Below are 21,399 nucleotides of genomic sequence, written 5' to 3' on the forward strand. Positions count from 1 at the left end.
AAGTTGTTTTTTTGGAAAAAAGGTGGTCATTTTTTTATTTTACACCAGTAATAGTCTACTTATTGTTTTAGATGTGCACATTGTCCAGGTCCTGCGCCTTAGAGGTAGAGGGCTAGCATTTAGACCTGGGTCACTGATTTCTACTTCACCAAATCTCAGGAGAGATGTATTACTAATACCATTGTAATCTACAGTATTCACCGTCATGCAGCCGTTCAGTGTTTACACTAGGTTTTACCGATTCAATATATGTGAATAGTGCAACACTGCAATGCGTTGCTGCACAAGCAGAACTATCCTATTCAGAGATAACTTACCGCTCGCTGTCAAGTGTCAAATTCCCCTCATGACAGCTGCAGCTGTTGAAGGAAACGCTGCTGCACGCTTCCACACATGAAATAGAACGCTGTATGAATTTCACAGCCCAGTATTAACAAGATGCCCGTCAGATTTCCTAATTCCTTGCACTCACGTTTAAACTGAGTGAGTGCACTTTTCGATGTACTTTAGATATCTTTCTGGCATACACTGTTTAAACAATGAACACTACAGTAAGTAAAAGCAAAACAGCACATATGGCATATTAGCATCTATTTAAGCCACAAATATGAGGCAAGGAACAAGTTACTTACCTGTAACTGTTGTTCTCCAGCATGGGTCTGGCATGGATTCACATGCTCATGAATATTCCCCGTCGTCAGGCTGGGAATCCTCGGTAAAGAAAAAACCAGTATCAGTTTCATTTCTGATCTGTCTTTCGTAGTAATAACCAATCACTGGTCTCTGAGTCATACTGACCACAGCCAATGACTGCCCTCTACCTAAGCACCGCCTCTGGCAGCCATCTTCAGATTTGGAAGCACGTGAAGTGGCAGTATGACCAAGTGAAGAGCCGCAGAGGGGTAGGCGGGAGGGTTCGCATGTGAATCCATGCCAGACCCATGCTGGAGAACAACAGTTACAGGTAAGTAACTTGTTCCTTCTCCAGCATGGGGTCTGGCATGGATTCACATGCTCATGAATAAAGAATACATAGCAGTACACACATGCACAACCACGGAGGTGGCAAAGGCTCAACATTAAGCATTGCATCAAACTCAACATTAAGCATCTTACCTCCTCACCAGGCTCACCTCAGGCGAACAGGTTGCGCAGCACTGCTTGGCCGACCCTGGACTCCTCCCTGGAATCCCGATCGACGCAGTAGAACTTCGTGAAGGTGTGCGTCGACCTCCACGTAGCAGCCCTGCATATGTCCAGCAGGGGCACACCAGAAAGGAACGCCGTGGTAGCTGCGATCGCTCTGGTGGAATGGGCTCTCGGACGGCCAGGCAGCGGTCGGTTTGCCAACCGATGACAGTACATGATACAGCCGGAGAGCCATCTGGAAATGGAAGCCTTCGAGAGAGCCTTCCCCTGATTGACAGGTCCAAAGTTCACAAAGAGTTGTGACGTCTTCCGAAAACACTTTGTGCGGTCCACGTAGAACTTCAGCGCTCTAGCCACATCCAGCGAGTGCAAAGTTCTCTCAGCCGGCGACGAAGGCGACGGGAAGAATACAGGCAACACCAAGGGTTCGTTGAGGTGGAAGTCCGACGGTACCTTGGGCATGAAGGAGGGGTGCGTCCTAAGCACTACCCTCGTGTCGTGAAAAGTCAAGTACGGGGCCTTGCAGGAAAGGGCCTGGATCTCTCCCACCCGTCGTGCGGAGGTGATGGCCACAAGAAACGCTGTTTTCCACGACAGAAACTTCAACGGGGCCGAGTGCAGAGGCTCGAACGGAAGTCCCATGAGCTTGGTCAGCACCACGTTGAGCTCCCACGCCGGGGCCGGAGCCTTCACCGGCGGGAACGATCTGAACAGTCCCTTCATGAACTCTTTCACCAGACGATGAGACCACAAGGACGTCCGCCCCGTGGTTCTGGTGTATCGGGAGATCGCAGCAAGATGAATCTTGATGGACGCGTGTGCCAGTCCAGCTTTGGCCAGCGTCAGCAGGTACGGCAGTACTTGGGGAGCCGTAATCCTTAGAGGGTTAATCTTCTGTGCGTGGCACCAGACAGAGAACCTCTTCCATTTGTGTCCGTAGCATTTAAGAGTCGAGGACGCCCTGGCCTTTGCAAGAACCTCTCTGCAGTCGGCCGGTATGTCGTATCCTCCAAACTCTAGCGCTGCAGGAGCCAGGCTTGCAAGTTCAGCGATTTCGGGTCGTGGTGGAGGATGGCGCCTCCTTCCCTGGAGAGCAGATCCGCGTCCACCGGCAGCTTGATTGGCGGGGACGCTGACAAGTCCAGAAGGTCCGGGAACCATATCTGCCTCGGCCACGCAGGTGCGACGAGGATCATCCTGCACCGTGACCTCTTGAGCTGGTTGACGAGCCGGATTAGCAGTGGCAAAGGAGGGAACGCGTAGAGGAACAGGCCCTCCCAGGGGAACGAGAAAGCACCGCCCATGCTCCTCGCCTGGGGAAACCTGCTGGCGAACCTCCGGCACTTGGAGTTCGTCGCCATCGCGAACAGGTCGATCTGGGGTGTGCCCCACCGTCGGAAGAGGCGATCCACAAGATCCTGCCGTAGTTCCCACTCGTGGCACGAGCGCAGCTCCCTGCTGAGTGAGTCGGCGATGGTGTTTTTTATCCCTGCCAGATGAAACGGCACCAGAAACATCCCTTGGGCGACTGCCCAATGCCACAGGTCCTGCGCCTCCTTGGACAGTGCTGGGGACCTGGTTCCGCCCTGTTTCCTGATGTAAAACATGGTGGTGGTGTTGTCGGTGAAGATCCTCACCACCTTGCCCTTGAGGGACGGAAGGAAGGACCTGAGGGCCCAAAACACTGCACGGAGCTCCAGGACGTTGATATGTAGGGATTTCTCCGTCGGGAGCCAAAGGCCTCTTGCGTGCAGATTTTCGGTGTGCGCTCCCCACCCTTCCAGGGAGGCATCCGTGGTCACTGTCTCCTGGTGGGCTGGGGTCTGGAAGTCCATGCCCGCCGTCAGATGCGCCCGGGTGCCCCACCACCGGATCGCTCGTCGGAAACTCTCGTAGAGTGTGATCCTTTCCTCGAAGCTGCCCGTCGTTTGGATCCAGCGCGCGTCCAGGAACTCCTGCAACGGGCGCATCCGGAGCCTGCACATGGGAATGAGGTAGATGCAGGAAGACATCATTCCGAGGAGGGACTTGATGGACCTCACCTTGGCCGCCTCGGCCACCAACATCCGCTGCACCTTGCCCAGGATGGTCCTGGTCCTCTCCTCCGACGGGGAGGCCAGAAGGGACACTGTGTTGAGCCTCGCTCCCAGAAACAGAGCGTCTTGCGCGGGCACCAGGTGGGATTTGGCGTAGTTCACGGAGAATCCCAGGTCCGTGAGAAGTTGGACGGTCCTTGCCGTGTGAACCACGGCGAGCTCCCTTGTCTTGGCTTGTCTGAGCCAGTCGTCCAGGTAGGGGTAGACGTGGATCCCTTCGCGGCGCAGCTGAGCCGCCACCGGTGCGAGGCACTTGGTGAACACCCTGGGTGCCGACCGTAGACCGAAGGGGAGGGCTTTGAACTGGTAATGACGCCCTTGGACCACAAACCTGAGGAATTTTCGGTGCCCCTTCAAGATGGGAATATGGAAGTAGGCATCCTCCAAATCCAACGACGACAGGAAGTCTCCTTCCTCCAGCTGACCCAGGACGTGCTGGAGGGTGACCATCCGGAACTTTTGCGCCTTGATGAACTTGTTCAGACGTCGCAGGTCCAGGATGGGGCGCCATCCCCCGTCTTCTTCTTCACGAGGAAGTATCTCGAGTAGACTCCGGAACCCCGAAGCCTCTTTGGGACGAGTTCGATGGCGCCCTTCTTGAGCATCGCCTTCACCTCCAGGAGAAGTTGAGGGACGTGAAGTTCTTTCCTGGCCACGGGGGGGACGCGCGGACACTTTCTTTGAAACTCGAGCGCGTGGCCCCGGGCCAAGGCGTCCAGCACCCAACGGTCGGTGGAGATGGACTCCCACACGCTGACGAAGCTCGCCAGCCGGCCTCCCACCGGGGTGCTTCGGTGGGGGCCCGACCCCCCGGCCGGTTCAATCCTGCTTCGACGAGGCTTTAGCGCCGACGGCGGGGTCCGCCAGACTTGCCTCGTCCTCTGTAGGCCTCCTGAGACGACGAGCGGGCTGCTTGACGGTAGGAGGAGAAACCGCCGCCGGAACCTTTGGAGGCGCCCTTGCCTCCGCTGCTCCGAAAGGGCGTCCGTCGTTGTTGCAGAACTCCAAGGGCCCGGGCCGTCTCGGTGTCCGCTTTAATGGCCTGAAGGGAATCGTCCACTGTTTTCCCAAACAGGTTGTTCCCATCGAAGGGCATGTCCAGGACTCTGGTCTGAACGTCTTGACGGAAGTCCGTAGCCTTGAGCCATCCACGCCGCCTAATGCAAACGCCGCTGCCCAACTGGCGGAACCCAGTGTCGGCGATGTCCGTCGCAACGGTAATGGCGTGGTCCGAAGCCACCTCACCTTCCTGCAGGATCTCCAGGGCCTCTGCCCTCTTGTCGTCCGGCAAGAAGTCCAGCAGGGGAGCCAGTTTGTACCAGAGCTCCCTGTCGTATCGGGCCACGATAGCCAAGGCGTTGGCAGCTTTAATCGTCGTCGCTGCAGATGAGATGACTCTGCGTCCCATAGCGTCCAATTTCTTTCCCTCGCCGTCCGGTGGGGAAGTCGAAGTGGAGGCCGCACCCCCCCCGCTTTTTTCCTGGCCGCCGCGGAGACGACGGAGTCCGGGGTAGGCTGCGCCCGGAGGCACAGGGGGGCCGTGTCCGGGACCCGGTACTTTTTCTCGTACCGGTCTCTTCTAGCTGGCGTCGTGGAAGGGTTCTTGAGGAGGGTGAGGCCCTCATCCCAAATGTCATCCAATAGAGGCACCGCGAGGACCGTCTTCCTCTTGGCGTCGCGCCGCTGATAAAGGAAACCTTCCTTCTTCTTCTCCTCAGGGCAGAGTTGGAAAAGCTCGGATGCCCTGGCGATCATAGAGTGGAACGATCCAATCTCGTCGGGCGGAGAAGCCCTGGTGGGAGGCGACAACGGTACATCCTCGTCGTAAACCTCGTCGTCCGTACCCGTCGCTGCCGTGTCAGTCCCCGTATCATCCCCTCGGGTGGACGGGGAGGAGGGCTGGAAGGGGCGCGACGGCTGAAAAGGAGGTGGAGGGTGGATCCTTCTTCTCTTGGTAGGGGGAACACCAGAAGGTCCCGGTTCTGGGTCCCCCGACGGGAGAGGTTCCGTCGGCAACGGTAGTCTTGTCCTTATCTCTGAGCATAAGGACTGTATAGCCAACAAAATGGCCGCCGAGTTGTCTCGCGGCGCTGGCAGAGGGGAATCCGACGGGCGATCAGGGGCCCCGTCGGTACCCTCGACGATGTCGTCGTCCCCTGCGTCGGGATCCATCCCGACGGGCCGGTCTTCTTCCACGCCGAGGCCGTGGCTTAAGACCTCGACCAGCTCCTCCTCCGAGGTTGAGGCCGAATCTACGACGACGCCCTGCCCCCCCTTTTTCTTCCCCACGGGGGATTTCACGGGGGTCCTATCGATGGGCACAAAAGAGGACTCCCTCCGTGGTGGCAGGGAGACTGAGCCCCGAGGTCGCCACCACTGGTGTAGCCTCCACAGGCTGAGCCAGGGCCGCCGCGACAGTTTCGATAGAGGGCTTGGCCGGATGGATTAAGGCCTTCACCACCTTAGGTGCGCTCACCGCCTTATCCTTGAGGGGGGGGGACACTGCCTCGCTCCCCCTCCGCCTTCGAGCTCGACCGGGGCCTCTCCAGGAGCTTCGCCGGGTGCTCGGCCTTCCTCTTACCCGACCCAGAGCGTTGGCTCGTGGTTGATGGTGCCGGGGAGGGTCCGCCCTGCCTGGCGCCCGTAGAGCCCGACCGTTCGGCGCTCCCGGTGCCAGCGGACTCGCGGTGCTTGGCCTTATGTTGGACCCCCGTCGCCGGGGCGTCCTCAAAGGTCTTAGAAGACCGCTCGGATTTCTTCCTCTTCTTCTCGCCGGACGGGCTCTTCCCTTCTAGCCAGTTGGCGAGACGTTGATGGCGGTCCTTCATGGTCCGCTCCGACATGTTGCCGCAAAACGCACAGTTCTTCTCCACGTGCGTCTTGTCCTCATGTAGGCAGTAAAGACAAAAAGAGTGTTCGTCCTCCTTGAAGACGTTCTGCAGCTGGCATCCAGGGCAGACCCTGAACAGCTTTCCGGGCGTCGAGCTTCCCTTCTCCTGGGCCATGACCGGGCCTGAGAAACTTCTGGAGTCCTCCAAAAGCGTAGCTCGACGAAACCTTCACCCTTGAGGGGCGCAGACGAATCCGAAACGGGTCCCCGTTGATCGGATGGAGAGTCGGTGGAGCTTGAGGCTCTTTTGACCGAAAAAACGAAGTTTTTGAGAAAAAACGTGAAAAAATAGCACTAACGCTCGAGAGCAATAGCACGAGGATCCCAACACATGAACGTGCGGTAAAAATCTGAAGATGGCTGCCAGAGGCGGTGCTTAGGTAGAGGGCAGTCATTGGCTGTGGTCAGTATGACGCAGAGACCAGTGATTGGTTATTACTACGAAAGACAGATCAGAAACGAAACTGATACTGGTTTTTTCTTTACCGAGGATTCCCAGCCTGACGACGGGGAATATTCATGAGCATGTGAATCCATGCCAGACCCCATGCTGGAGAAGCGGTATATCGCATGCTTGATATTACCAATGTAAAGCACAGATAACGAGTTTATGAGTATTCTAAAGATTCCCAGACAATGGACCAAGACTTAGGACCAAAGGGGTGTGCACACGGAAAATAATCTGCAAGGTATTGGAAGTCTTTGCGAAGGGTTGATGAGGGATTTCAATATGGCCTGGCACAAGAGTCGGGACAGCACGGCACAGGGAGGATCGTGAGCAGGAGCGTCACCCCAGTTGAGGGAGAGATTTGAGAACGCGGGATTGAGGGATGTCTGGAGGGCACTGAAAAGACTAAAGGAGGGACACATTCCTCTCGGGGGTACATGGTCCTCAATCAAGAATTGAGGATATATATATATGGGTATCAGCGAATCTCCTTGGTAAAGTGGAGGAAGCGGAGGTGGGCCCCTTGGGGATAGCAGACCACAAGATGGCGTCAATGAAAATGAACCTGCAGGGACCAACATCGGGCGTTTGGAGATGTAAGATTCGGGGGAGTTACTCAGGGATCAAGTAATGCCTGAGGAATTAGGGGATAAGATCAAGGCCTTCTTTGAGTTTAATAAAAGTTCAGACACGGGAGATGCATTCAAAGCAACTATGTGGGGAGAATTCATAGCAGCAAAGGCACAAAGGGTGAAACAGATGAAGGCTTTAGAGACCCAATTTGAGAGAGAAGTGGAGGAGGCGAGGCAAAGGGCGGGTGACACACCCACAAGGAAAACACTTTAAGGCGTAAAGGCGTGCAGTAGGGCAAGGGAGTTCTTAGAACCAAGAAAGCAGAGGGGGCACTGATATTTGTGAGGCGAGAATACTACTCGAAAGCCAGTAAGGCAGACTCATTCTTAGCAAGACTATTGAGGGGAGCAGGGGCCAGAATACAATTATAGCTATAAACTATGAAAAGGGACAGTGTCACACCCGAACTGAAGAAATTCAGGACTGCCTGGCCAGGTACTACGAGTCCCTATACACATCCCAAAACCCACCGACAGTCACAAATTTCTTGGGGAAAATACAGCTGCCCAAAACGGATTCTGGCATACAGGAGCTGTTGGGACAGGAGCCAACAGAGGAGGAGGTGAGGAGAACTATCGCAAAAATGCCCCCGAATAAGGCCCCGGGACCGGACAGCTATACAGCCGCCTTGTATAAAATGTATGCGCCCTTGCTGGTTCCCCAAATGACAGTTATTTAACACGTTTAAGACAACAGGACGCATTACATCTTCCATGGAAGAAGCCAGGATTACCATCATACCAAAAGCCAATAAGGACCCCATGGAATGTACCTCATTATAGCCCAAAGCGCTCAAACAGATGGGAAAATCTACACTAAAATATTGTCAAAATCCACCAGGACCAGTCGGGATTTGTCCTGGGAAGACAAACAGCGGATAATATCAGAAGGGTGACGGAAACCCCAGCAGTCCGGTTGGCACTGGATGCGGAAAAGGCATTTGACCGAGTGGCCTTTCCTGTTTAGGGTAATGGAGAAAATGGGCTTGGGAGGAGACTTCTTAAAACTGGTCCAAGCCAACTACAAAACAACAACACGACTACTGGTAAATGGCTCCACGTCACGCCCTATTCGCCTGGGAAGGGGGACCAAGCAGGGCTGCCCACTCTCCACATTGTTGTATGCAATCTAACTAGTGCCCCTGCTACAATCAATACGTGAGGCGGAGGAGGTTCAGGGCCTTCCCTTCAGGGGGAAGCAACAAGGTTGTGGCGTTCGCCAATGATATGCCCCTATCATTCACCAGACCTAGAGTCTCAATAGAAGCCTGTAGGGAGCTGTTGGGAAGATTTGGGGAGGTATCAGGTTTACGGGTCAACCTCAAGAAGTCTGAACTGTTTAACTTAACGGTGGGAAAGGAGGACACAGCAGAATTAAAGGCATCATCACCCTTTACATGGAGTCCGAGGGTGTTCAGGGGGGAATCAAATATTCATATTCCAAAAGTGGAGGAATCTTAGAGTTTCATGGTTGGGAAGGATGGCAGTGGTTAAAATGGTGACACTTCCCCCGGCTGCTCTACTTATTTCAGGGGATCCCACTGGGGATGCCTTCAAACTCTTTCAGGGAACTGGAGAAAGTGACAAGACAATTCATTTGGGAGGGGAAGATGCCACAAATAATTCATCACTTGCTGATGGCCCCAAAGAGGGAGGGGGGGCTAGCTCTCCCCAATTTCCAACAACAATACTACGAGGCAGCACAACTGCAGGTGATAAGAGAATGGTTCTCTGGGCCCGGAGGGAAGCAGTTGGTTCAGATGGATAGAGCCGTAACACAACACAATCTGAGGGAGGTCCTGTGGTTGCTGAAGCCCCTCAGGCAGAAACACCTGTACATGAGCTCCATTATCAAAGTGTTGGTGGACATCTGGGACAAAGTGGTAAAGAAACATGGGATTACAACCTTCTCGTCCCCATTCACCACGATTTTTAATAACAGGGACTTCACCCCGGGAACGGAATGGGGAGCCTTTGGGAAATGGGGGAGGGCTGCAGGACTATTTGGGATATGTTCCAGGATCAGAGGATGAGATCCTTTATTGAATGCAAACAGGAGTTTGAGGTGGCGGAAGGGGCGAGACATAGGTACTTTCAAATGAGGCACTGGTTAATGAATGAGGAATTATGGCGGCAGCTACTCGCAAGGTCACCCCATTTGAAAGGTTCTTGTTGACACAGGATGGATCTAAAGGCCTCATTTCAAACTTATATAGAATACTGGACGATGCCCCCCCCTCACGAACTAGCTGGCCTTATCTGGCCCGCTAGTAGCAGATGATGAGGCAGGTAATTGGCAGAGAGGAGTGGGAAAGACTTTGGAGAAGAATACCCAAAGTGGCAAGGGCGACAACTTCAAGAGTCATGGTATAAGATTTTGTATGGCTGGCATTACACCCCTGGCCGCCTTCATAGCATTTATCCAGACGCATCCAATGAATGCTGGAGGGGATGTGGGGAAGAGGGCACGGCAACACATATGGTGGGAATGCCCCAAAATTAAGCCATTCTGGAGGGAGGTGCTACATCCACAAGCCCAAGTATTCGGGGAGGGGGCTGGAAGAGTACTGGAACAAGTCCTGCTGGGAACGAAAGAGACAGGGGGAAGAGGGGTGTGGGAGTAGGGGCCGGGAGTGGTATTGACATTGGCAGCAATGACCCTTATCGCCCAAAAATGGAAGGGGCCAAAAATCCCACCGATACAAGAGTGGCTGCATAAGGTATAGGAGTTGGTGGCGCTAGAATGGGCAACGTATGCTATGAACAAAAACCTGGAAAAATGTGCAACTGATGGGTTGAGACTTTGACCTTCATGAAGGACGACTTTAGGGCACAATGGTGTCCCAAACGGCTAAAACTTCTGGGCCTGTACTAACTGAACCCCAACAGGGTAGTCCTACAAGAGGAAGAGGCTGCCGAACCCGTCAAGTGCGGAGGGGGAGGGAAAGTTTAACATGTTGTAAAACCAATAAAGAGAATTAAAAAAATATATATAACTGATGTAACATTACAATGGATATAGAACTAGTGATAACTGCTAGGGGGATTTGTGAAGTATTAAAATAACAGTTGAAGGAAGAAATAGGGTCTCCAAGTGCCTCATTGCTAACCCTTCGATATTGTGCCCATTGCATTGATGTTTGCGTTTATGTATGGCAACTCATGAATGCATTATTGTGCAACTCACAAAAGTTAAAAACAAATCCAAATGTCTTATTTCATATGTAAAGTAGTTAATTTACACTGTGCATATTTTCTGTTCATTTGAAATTGTATGGGTACTTTGAAAGAAGTTAAACTTACCTGGCTGAGTCAGTATGTTAAACTTAAAAAGAGTCAGTATGTTAAACTTAAAAATGAAGAAACATACAACTCAAGCCTTTTAAAGAAGTTATGGACTGGAGATGTGATTTAGCTAAAACACAGTAAAATAATAATGAAAAAGGTAAAGGGGGAAAAAATAAAGAACTCAAAAATATTAACAGAAATAAAATCATGAAATGGATCAAGGCAAAAAGAAAACGCTTCCATCTTGGTATCAGCACGGTTTAGAGGCGGAGAGAAGAACACAGGATGAACAGAATGGTGCTTGGGCGGGTCCCCCCTCAGCTCCGTGTTGTAAAAGGACACATTCATGGCTGATAAAGGCACAGTGAAAATAATGGTATGTGGTGCCACTAAATCAAAAGCACATGTTTCCAATTAATCCATGTATTTCCACAGACTGTTTTTGTTTTTAAGTAAAAAAAAATGTGTACTTTTTTTGGCCTTCTTAATTTTAGCATCCTTTAGGTTAAATGTAAATTTTTACCTCTTCATTTTTTCCGCTTACATTTTTTGGTCTGGGATATTATTCTAAGGAATATTATCAAAACACAGCCGTTTTCATAACTTACTTTGCCAGGAGCTTGGTTGCCATTTCAATTGAGATTTTCTGCACTTTGAGGAATTTGTCTCCACCTAAACAAAAAGAGTATCAGTGAACATGTTTTCCCCCCACAACCATGCCAAGTTTATTTTATGTAACACACACAAATGCATCCGACATTATTGGAATAGTAAAATGAGGGGCCAGTGCCACATCACCAATCAAATGAGAAGCAGAGTCAATGGATTTGTTGGTTTACTAGTCAGGAAAAAGAACCAATGGCATTATCTAGCTCGAATGTGAAGGCAGATAAAGTACATAATTATTTGAGTCAGAGGCCAGCCTATGCTACTTAGGTAGGGAGATGACAGAACGCAGGAGCATATGCTCCTAATGTACCTTCAACGTTTAAATGGGCCACTTAACCAAACAACGCAAACATTAATTGGCAAATGCGCGCAATATGCATCTGGCGCGATCCACAAAAAGGGCTTTGTTCACAAGTTGCACTGCGTGCGTTACAACGGTTTCTCTGGGCCCTGTGCTGCAGTACGAGAGCTACTGACCCACCGCCAATCAAATGGTTATTCTTAAGCTTGGCCGGACTCACGTAGCAGTAGTGGTTTCTGGGCAGTCAATGTCGAGCGTTAAAAAGGACAGCAGAGCGTTTTCAAGATACAATGTAACAAAGCATCAAGGGAATGGTCACAAGAATGTTATGAATGCTTCTTTGAAGGTATGTAAAACAATGTACAGGTTAAAAGCACAGACTGTTAGTGTTCGGTGGCCATGAGATAGGATCCCACAATACCCAAAGTCAAAGCGGTCCTTCGCATACACAGTTATATGGTACCAGCCTGGCAGCACTAAGGGAAATGCATTTGCTCAGCCACTAAATAGTCTCTCATACGACTCAATGGGAGAGTCTAACAGGCTTTGGGATTAGCCGAGTGGGATACGCACGCGGTTACTCAAGTACCCATAATGTCATGCATACGTTCAGAGTTCACAATAGGGCTTGCGTTTGGTACTTTGAGTCACTAGAACATACTCTTCCCAAAACCAGATAAAGACCCCACTTGCCCCAATTATCGCCCTATATCCCTCATTAATGTAGTAATCAAAACCTTTGCTAAAATCCTCGCTAATAGAGTCGAATCCTCCCTCCCAGTTTTGATTAAATCGAATCAGGTTGGGTATGTGAAAGGACTTAACATATCTTCAGATTCGAGATTAATTACTTGATGCTCTTCATGTTTTAGCTAAAGATAAAGATGGGCAAGGCTATGCAGCCATAGCACTAGATGTACAAAAAGCTTTTGACTAGGTCAATTAGGATTTTATGTTCCAATCCCTTCGCTGACACGGTTGTAGTGAAAAATTAATTTCCCTTGTCAAACTTCTGTACTCCTGCCCCAAATCATCCATCAGCATCAATGGCCTGTCTTGTTCCTTTTTTCCATTACTCAGAGGCACAAGACAAGGCTGCCCTTTCTCTGCTATCCTGTACATTCTCTCTTTAGAACCTCTATTAGAGCATATTAGGTCAAACAAAAACATACCTGGAATTACTGGTGACAGATCACACTATAAGATTGCGGCATATGCGGATGATGTACTCATTCTTATTAAAAACCTTAAACTCCACCTTCCCCCCATCTACTTACCTCAATTTAATCAAGTCTCAGGTTACATATTCAACAAAGACAAATCTGAAAAGTTAGCGCTAAATCCTTGTCTTAAACATTACTTATTTGGGTTCAAATGGTGTAACGACTATCAAATACCTTGGTATTAGTTTTGCCCCACGATTCGGGACACTATTAAACTTAATGCACAAAAACTGCTGTGAGAACTCAAGAGACCTTACTTCCAGATGGTACCCCCTTTATCTCTCATGGTGGGGCAGGCTAGATCCAATCAAAATGATGCTCTCCACTATCATATTATATTACCTCAAGCTTCTTCCCATCCCTCTTACTTCCTTTTTTAAACATATTTACTCTATCCTACTTAACTTCCTTTGGGGCACGGTGAAATGTAAAAGGATTGCAGTCGCTAAATTGAAAGCTCCATATGATATGGGTGGGGTCAGTTTCCCGGATTTCAAACGATCACACTGCATTTCTCTTAAAACTTATATAGGAAATCATGGCTCAAGAAAAAAAAAATCAATCAGATTTATTCAACAAATTATTAATTGCCCTGATATTCTTCCCTTCCAACAACTGACAAGTATTATCCATCCCCAACGCTGACTTTAAGTTCTACAATGATGTTAATTCTTGTCTTGATGCTCTCCATTCTTCCTCCAACAACATTCTTAAACCCGATGTCCTCAGAATGTTGCAGTTTAGCATGTCCTCTGATCTTAATGTCTCGAATATTTACAGAACACTCACTGGAGAATCTGTTGTTCAACCAGTTCGTCTGTTGTGGGAAATTGACTTTGGCCTTGCCCTTAATGACCATATCTGGTTGCTGATATTCTCTAAAACAAAAAGTATCTCAACATCTGCCAATATACCGCAACATTTCCTTTTTTTCATCCATACAGCGTATTGCACTGCAGTAAAGCTATCCAAATCTAAGAGCACTACCGATGATGGTTGTTGGACTTGTGGTCATTCCCCTGCATCTTATGAACATATGTTTTTTAAATTCCCTTTTGTTTATGCATTTTGGCGAGATGTTTAGAACTACCTCAATCTTATATTTACGGTAGATATCCCACTATCCTGCTTGAACGTTGTTTTAGGCAGTCTGGTGCATACATCTAATGTTTTGACAGCCCCAGAGAGAAATCTGTTTGATTTATTTATTACTATTGCTTTAAAACGCATTACGACCAATTGGAAGAACTCGCGCCTTCTTTCAGTCTGAGGCTGGCGGAATAATATTAGTCACATACAGAGATTGGAACAATGTATGGCTAACCATCAAGACTCAATCCCTAAATTTAATGCAAAATGGGCATCTTTCATTCAATATTTGGACTATGTTAATACCACCTTACATGGCACATGAGCCCAATTCTGTATGTTCCAGTTATGCTTATGTTCCATTCATGCTTATGTCATTTTTATATTTCAAGGATCTATACTAGTTCTGTGGTTAAATAGTAATTCATATTTGAAGGTTTATCTTATTCCCCCCTCCCCCCCATTTTCTTCCCTTATCCATCTCCCCTCGTCATATATATCTTATGGCAAAGTTTTATGATTGGTGCATATTCTCCCTGTTTATCATTGACGGTTGATTATTTATCCCTGTTAGTTTCATCACCTTTCTTTACAATTTGCCTTCATTAGGCCAGATCTATTGTAGGACATATGATTATTGCCATGTCATCTAGTTATTGTATTGTTATTATCCTAATAAATATTAAACATAAAAAAAGAACAAAACTGAAACCAGAGTGCAGAGGAATTATGTAAACTAGAATCTAAAGCCGTTTAGAAAGTTAACGCTTGAGGTCATCCAGTATGAGGATCTACAGGCAGCGGTCAAAGTGGGCGGGAACTAAAGGGTACGACGTTCCCTTACTTTTCATGGCAGTCCTTAATTGTTCCCTTACTGTACGCAACCGAAAATACAGTTCCAGGACGGCAACTTTAAAAGAAATACTTTGTTTTATACTTCACTTCTACAATGGTCTCGAACCTGAGCACTGTGGATATGAAGCCAGTGTAAAATCACACCGAGCTATCTCTCAGGTGCTGGGAATGTTATTTATTTCAATAGACTGGTTCTGCCTGGGATATAGAACCCATTCACAGGCAGCCAAAAAGCACATTGTTACAGCAATCTGCATATGACTGGCTATAGGCTCAGCCTTGTTTGCAGGCAATGAGAGGGGTGTGTGTAGATTGACATGTCCATTAAGAGATGCAAATGGTGGGTGGCAAAGGGGAGGCTGCATAAAGGTGCGTAATAGGGTGACAATTGCACAATGCGGGCCAGTTAAAAGACTCATTACAGCCTTGTGCAATTTATTCAAAAATAAAGAATACAACGGACCACCATTTCAGTTCAAATACATCACAGTTTTAAGGATTCTATAACATGAACTATAAAAAGCATGAGTAGTCATGCTTACTAGTAAAGAATAAATACTTCATTCAGTTCATACGTTTGCAGCATACATTTTTATTTATTTATTAAAAAAACGGTGCTGGCCCAAAGGATATAGGATATGTAGCTTTACAGCCAAGTTATATAAAAATGAGTGCCAATTCCAGATCACCCGTTTCACATGGTTGCTACTTAATACACAGTTGTTAAGATATGGGCTTTGGAAATTACTAGCATGGAGAAGATTCCAGTTGTATTTTCAACAGCTTCGTTATTGCAATTATTTTCTTTTACTGAGCAGTAAAAAAAGCTCTTTCCCCCACAGGATCTTTGAATCCAAATGTCTTAAACCCCACATGTAACAGAAATACTAGACAATAGCAGAACTGTCCATTTACAGTGCCTGTATAAGGTACCAGGACTAAATGGAAAAAAAGTTTTATATATTGGAGGATTAATCGTAATATAATGTTAGCCAATGCCAATAAATGACCTTCCAACAAAATGAATAAACATTAAGCATAAAAATGAATCACTACACAGAGTCCTCTTGTTGCCGTAAAGTAGGCATCTGGAGGTGGAAGTGGGGAGAAAAATTGCATAGAGATTGAAAAGCATTGAGATACTGTTCAATCTCTATGCAATCACTGTATTTCACACATTTCTGTCCATATTGTGATGAATCACTCGATGTCGTTACCCATGAGGCCAGAGAGGTGAGCCTGCTACCAGATAGTCCCCCTGGGGGTGATATACGGGAGGATCTCATGAGGCGGGACTAACTTCCCTACCCTTCACTGGGATTACGAAAATTATCTAGGGTACAGCTTGTTGGAACATCAGACCACACCCCCCAGACACTCTAGTCTTTCCTTCTGCTAACCTCTTTGTAGACAGTAGACCTATGTACCATTGTAAAGTAGATTACCTCAAGGTTCCGGAAAGTATAGAGACTAAGAACAACATAAGGAAAATAGGCAATCCAAGTACCAGGACACAGTGGAACACAGGAACAATGAAGAGCAATACCAAGAAGTTACTGCAGCGGTATAAGACTTCCACAGAGGCATGGTTCCTTTTACACCATGAAAAACTAAAGAAGGACTGCCTTTCAGAGAAAAAGTCAACCAGGACAAGACCATGAAGCCCGAATGAGACATGGAGAAAACCAGGAACAAGCCAAGAGCAGTCCACCCCCCTAGTCAAGAGGACAATGAGACTCCTTTGCCCGAGAGCACCCAGACGGTACTGGGAGGTTGGCAGATGATGACGCTAACGCAAGAGGCAGTGATCATACCATTGCTTCAAAGGCTGGGTAGTAGATCTTCGAAGTGAAGGCACCAAGACACAGAGATGCCCATGCAGCATACAGAGTAGGAGAGAGACCCCAGGAAGAACCGGACGCGCATCACAGGAACAGACAAGCTAACTGGAGAAGCACAGGACCAGTAGGGGCTGGAAGTTACAGGAGACCAAAACCCTGTACGGGCATAAAGAGCATCTCCATCAGCCTTGTATCAGTACTTGGCAAGCGAGACAGCCAAGGGGACATAAAGAGAAGGGGGGAGAGAAACCAGAGTCATCTTCCTCGTGGCAGTAGGTGGCAGGAAAGGGAACCAAGTGGGCCAAATCAAAAAAGAAGACGGCCAGGGGAAGGGAGCAATTCCCCCTGGTTGCAAGAGGTTGCTTTGTAATTATCAGGAGAAGGGAGTCATTCTCCTGGCAATGCGGACCAGGAGGATGGTCCAACAAGCCTGGGGAATGGAGTCATTTCCCCAGGTTTTTGAGACTGAGAACAACGGCAGGAGAAGTGAGGCATTCTCCATGCTCACATATAAAGAATATTGTTTGGAACTTTGTAGCCTGAGGAAGGAAGTCATTCTCCCAGGCTATTTGAGACTGAACAAAAGGGGAAGGGAGGCATTCGCCTGGCCCACCAAGGAGATAGTGTGCAACATTTTACCATAATCTAGGAGAAGTGAGCCATTCTTCGTGACCAGAACAGTACTGCTTTATTTCTAGTTTATAGTGTAAGGGACAGGAGTAACATTTTCTTGAAAGAACGGTGGACATGTTTACTTTAAAAAGCCACCATAGATCTTTGGTTGAGTTAGGGAAACTGCTCTTAGGAATAGGGCAAGATAGTTTTTCTCTTGCTTTATTATTCAATAAAAGTCTTTAGCCCCAAACATGCCACCTTTGTGTCAGAGTTCTTCTGCACCATTAGAATATACATTATACTTTAAATCCTCAAACATTTATTTAGAAAGCAAAGCCATTGTTTATGAAGGCAGAATCCTTAAAAATAAACAAATCTATAAAAATAAAGAATTTTCTTTTTTTTAAAGTGGGAAGAACATCCAGTCAAAAGAACGTTACAAGTTAAATGTTAAAGGTATTTGTACCGCGCACAGTCACTAACGGAGTTGGGCCCCAGGCGCACTCTGGCGGATCTGCAAACGAGAAGGTGGGATGTGTTAGTGAGGTGAAGAGGGAGTAGGATAGTGAGAGGAGTGGTGTTCTGTTGGCATCTTCAACTCGGTATATACCGGTGCTGAGCTTTGGTGCGAGTATTGGATCAATGTCAGTCCTCGTGTGCTGCTGGTGCGGCTTATGTGTTGTTGCAGTGTTGTGAAGTGCGTGCGGGTTGTTGTGCGAGAGACGATTGTGTGAGTTTTTTGAATGAGATAAGTATGCAGAGATGTTAAGCATTTTTGGTTAGTGGGTTATATGATATTTAACATGCTAACATTCACAGTTCTGTCTAGATGTGGCGCAGGCCAGTGTTCACAGTTCTATCTAAGTGTGGCACTTGCTAACCTTCACAATTTCATAATTCCATCTATATGTGGCACATGTTAACTTTCACAATCCTATCTAGATGCGGCGCATGCTTATGTTAAAGGGGTAAGTAACTTGTTCTTCGAATGGATTGTGTCCTCCCACATATTCCTCATCTTTGATAGACTCCCAAAGCAGGGTTTTGTTTTGGAGGAGGGAGTAAGAATTTAGCTATTAATGGTTTCCATGAGCCGAATGGAGGACAGCCTTTCCAAAGCTTCCATCCTGACCGAGGGAAGACTCAAGGCAGTAATACTTTTTGAACGTGTGCATAGTAGACCACGTAGCTGCCTCACGAAAGTTTTTGATTGGGATACCCCTTTGCAGAGCCGTAGAGGTAGCCATGCCCCTGGTGGAATGGGCCCTCAAGCCTTCTGGAGGATCCTTGTCTGCCAGCCTGTAACATTCTGAGATTGTCAGAATGATCCATTTGGATAAGGCGCCCATGCAAATGCCTATTCTCGTCTGTTGTCTCTGTGCTGCGAGGAAGAAATTCACGGTTGTTGACACAACTCTGCCAAAGCCACGCCCCTTTTATTAAGGCACCTCTACTAGCTCTACTACTTAAGGCACAGGCACGTGCCCCTGGAAGTGCTTGCAAGTGCCCGTTCCTGCTATGGGCGGCGTGAAATACATGCTGCATTTCCTCAGCCTGACTCATCTGTCAAGATAGTTGACCTCCGGATGTAGGTACTCTAGCATGGTGGGGAGGGTACATTTGAAAGTTGGCTGCTCTTGGTAATGCGTGCATCAATATATGCAATGCCCCGATACTTCATAAAAATTCCGAAAGTAGCGCTCCATACTTGAATTTATATATGCAAACGGATTACGCTATTACAATACACTAGAGCAAGCGAAGTGGGGAATTAAACAGTTAACCTACGACCTGCTCGGAAATGTCAAAGCCTTTGAAAGTTGTTTACAGATAAAATATACAGTGATTATAGCCTGAAATGCCCAATACAACAATTGACATGCAAAACATTTAGTTTTGAATGAGCAAATAATTCTACTTAGTAGGCCCCCCGGAGGTTCTATAATAAGTACAACTGTTGGCTTGGATTTATTACTTTGTGTATGTTGCAGTTGACCTCCCGGCCTGGTTTTTTGCACTTATTTCTGTATGCTGCATTCAACCTCTTGGTTTGGACTGTAAAGATTGGACGCTCTTAGAGCGCGACTGGGCAACTGGAAATGTACTCCAGCCCTCGAACATGGAGTGTGAAACCACAGGGGGCAAGAATGTATGGTGACATCCTATCTGCCCCCCCCTTGTTTTCACGCCAGTTAAAGGTACGATGCGAATGGCACTAACTATGCCACTACCACCGTCTAAGAAATTAGTGACTCTGCACTGTTGTAACAAAGTCAGGAGTAGAAAATCCTCTGCAGATTGAGAAAATAAATGCAGGAGAAAAGAAGAGGGGTGGGAGGACATTTTTGAGTTGGAACAGTCCTTTATGGACACTCCACCCGATTTTCAATCTGGAGAAATATCAATGGCCATATCTCAGTACCCCTTGAGCCAAGAAGAGGGGGGCTGAAACTATCCCGTTAATCAAGAGTTGGGGAGAAAAGTGGGTTTTGTCAGGAGGCAGAGATATCTGCTCCGATAGTGGCAGAACTAAAACTTGATGCAGTATATCTTCATGAGATGGCATCTGTGTTGGGAAAGCTTGCTTCGGATGTTGCTTTACTAGTCAAGAAATATCTTGACTCGGATCAAAGATATACATGTACCTAACTCACATCCAGTCCTGAAAAAGGGCATTAAAAAGCACTCTAATAGGAATTGGAGATCACTGGTTAATGAGATAGCTACCGGAAATGACTGCTTCGGGGGCTGACTGGATACTGATCCCAAAGTGGAATTTGTTATCGATTCAGGGACTGGGGTGGCAACCAAAAACAATATCTGAAGAAATGAAACATCAGGGGAAGCACATTTTTTTTTTTAAAAAGCAGAAATAAAAACAAATACTCCTATGCCTATAATGGAGAAAGGTAATGGCACTGCTCAGAATCTACAAAAGGAAGGTCAGCAGCATATAGAGAAGGAGATATATAAACTATTCACAAAGAAGTTAGTGAAAGTACCAAATCAGTTGAACGCTGACAGGAGACACCTTGAAGATTGGTCCAATGATTTTCCAGGAGGTCTTTAATGAGCAGATGGGTATAACCCCGCCAGACCATCGGAACAAAATGGCCCCCAGATAATGGAAAAATTGGGGCCTATTCAGAGGACCATCTTAATACAGGGGTCTTAACCTACGCAGCAAAATGTGAACTTAGATAAGATGAAAGACTTGAATAACCACTCCTTATTGGAGGGCTACAGAAAAACAACTATTACTCAACTATCATCTCAGCAACTAAAATCCAATGAATCCTTGCCAGTGAAGACTCTGGTCCAGCCGCAAATACAGGAAGAGGGGTATTCTAATCAGGATGTTAGGACAAGGAGGGGGGAATGGATCACCTCACAAAGATGATACTCTGCATTAGTAATACAAGAGGAACATGAAGATAACACCAAATGAACCGCCCCCCCTGCGAGTAGTATATGAGGAAGAGGTAAAAAAAATGGGGAACCGCAGAATTGTACACCAATTGAAACAAAGTTAGACCAGAAAGGGACGGACCTATCAGAACTCCCAATGTTCATCTACCAGAGTGATCTAATCTACATACAATGCCGGCCCCCTTCCTTTACAGATAATCCAAGTATACTCTTATACTACCTATTTGACTATGGGGGTCCTCAATCAGTGCACCTGCAAGCACTTCCAGGGGCACGTGCCTGTGCCTTAAGTAGTAGAGCTAGTAGAGGTGCCTGAATAATGATTATCATATATCATTAAATATAGAACAAGTTTTGGCCCTCTTAAATGAGATCCCTGCCCTTAGACAAATATCATCAGCAGACTTAAAGGTGGTCGATTTTATACACCCAGTGCGCTATGATCACGTGCGATTAGTGTTTCATTCACGATCTGTGTATGAAGCAGTGCTACGAGAAGCAACACAATAGGCTAGCATATGGCATTTTAATCTTTAGTCCGGGCCTTAAAGTAGCAAACTGGGTGGAGAAGAGCAACAGTATTTAAAGGGAAGTCAAGATGGAAACCCTCGGAAAAAGAGCTAAATCATCACCCAAATTTAGAGGATCAACAAGGTTGGAGGTGGCCTGCACTTTCCCTTAGGGATTCCATTGCCCAACTGAAAACAATGAAGCCAGATCTTTAACCATGCGAATGACACCAAGGTTTGTCAGCCTAGTCTCATGGAATTGGTGAGGTATGGTGCACTTTACAACCTCTTATGCTATATGTGAACATTTGAAAAAAAAAATCAATATCTCATGTATTCAAGAATCTTGGATGACAAAAAAGTTC

General features: G+C 47.4%; 1 protein-coding gene across 5 annotated transcripts in view; it reads right to left on the reverse strand.

The window, feature by feature from the left end:
• Nucleotides 1–21,399, reverse strand: part of ERI2 (ERI1 exoribonuclease family member 2) — a 282,343-nt gene that overhangs the window by 91,272 nt on the left and 169,672 nt on the right. For all 5 annotated transcript variants that reach the window (XM_069647653.1, XM_069647655.1, XM_069647657.1 and 2 more), the window contains one exon: nucleotides 11,112–11,175. In XM_069647653.1, coding sequence (XP_069503754.1) covers nucleotides 11,112–11,175 — 64 coding nt within the window. The remainder of the gene's footprint in view (nucleotides 1–11,111; nucleotides 11,176–21,399) is intronic.

The sequence above is a fragment of the Ambystoma mexicanum genome, chromosome 2q, assembly GCF_040938575.1.
Source record: "Ambystoma mexicanum isolate Mex_15411 chromosome 2q, UKY_AmexF1_1, whole genome shotgun sequence".
In the NCBI taxonomy this organism is placed as follows: Eukaryota; Metazoa; Chordata; class Amphibia; order Caudata; family Ambystomatidae; genus Ambystoma; species Ambystoma mexicanum.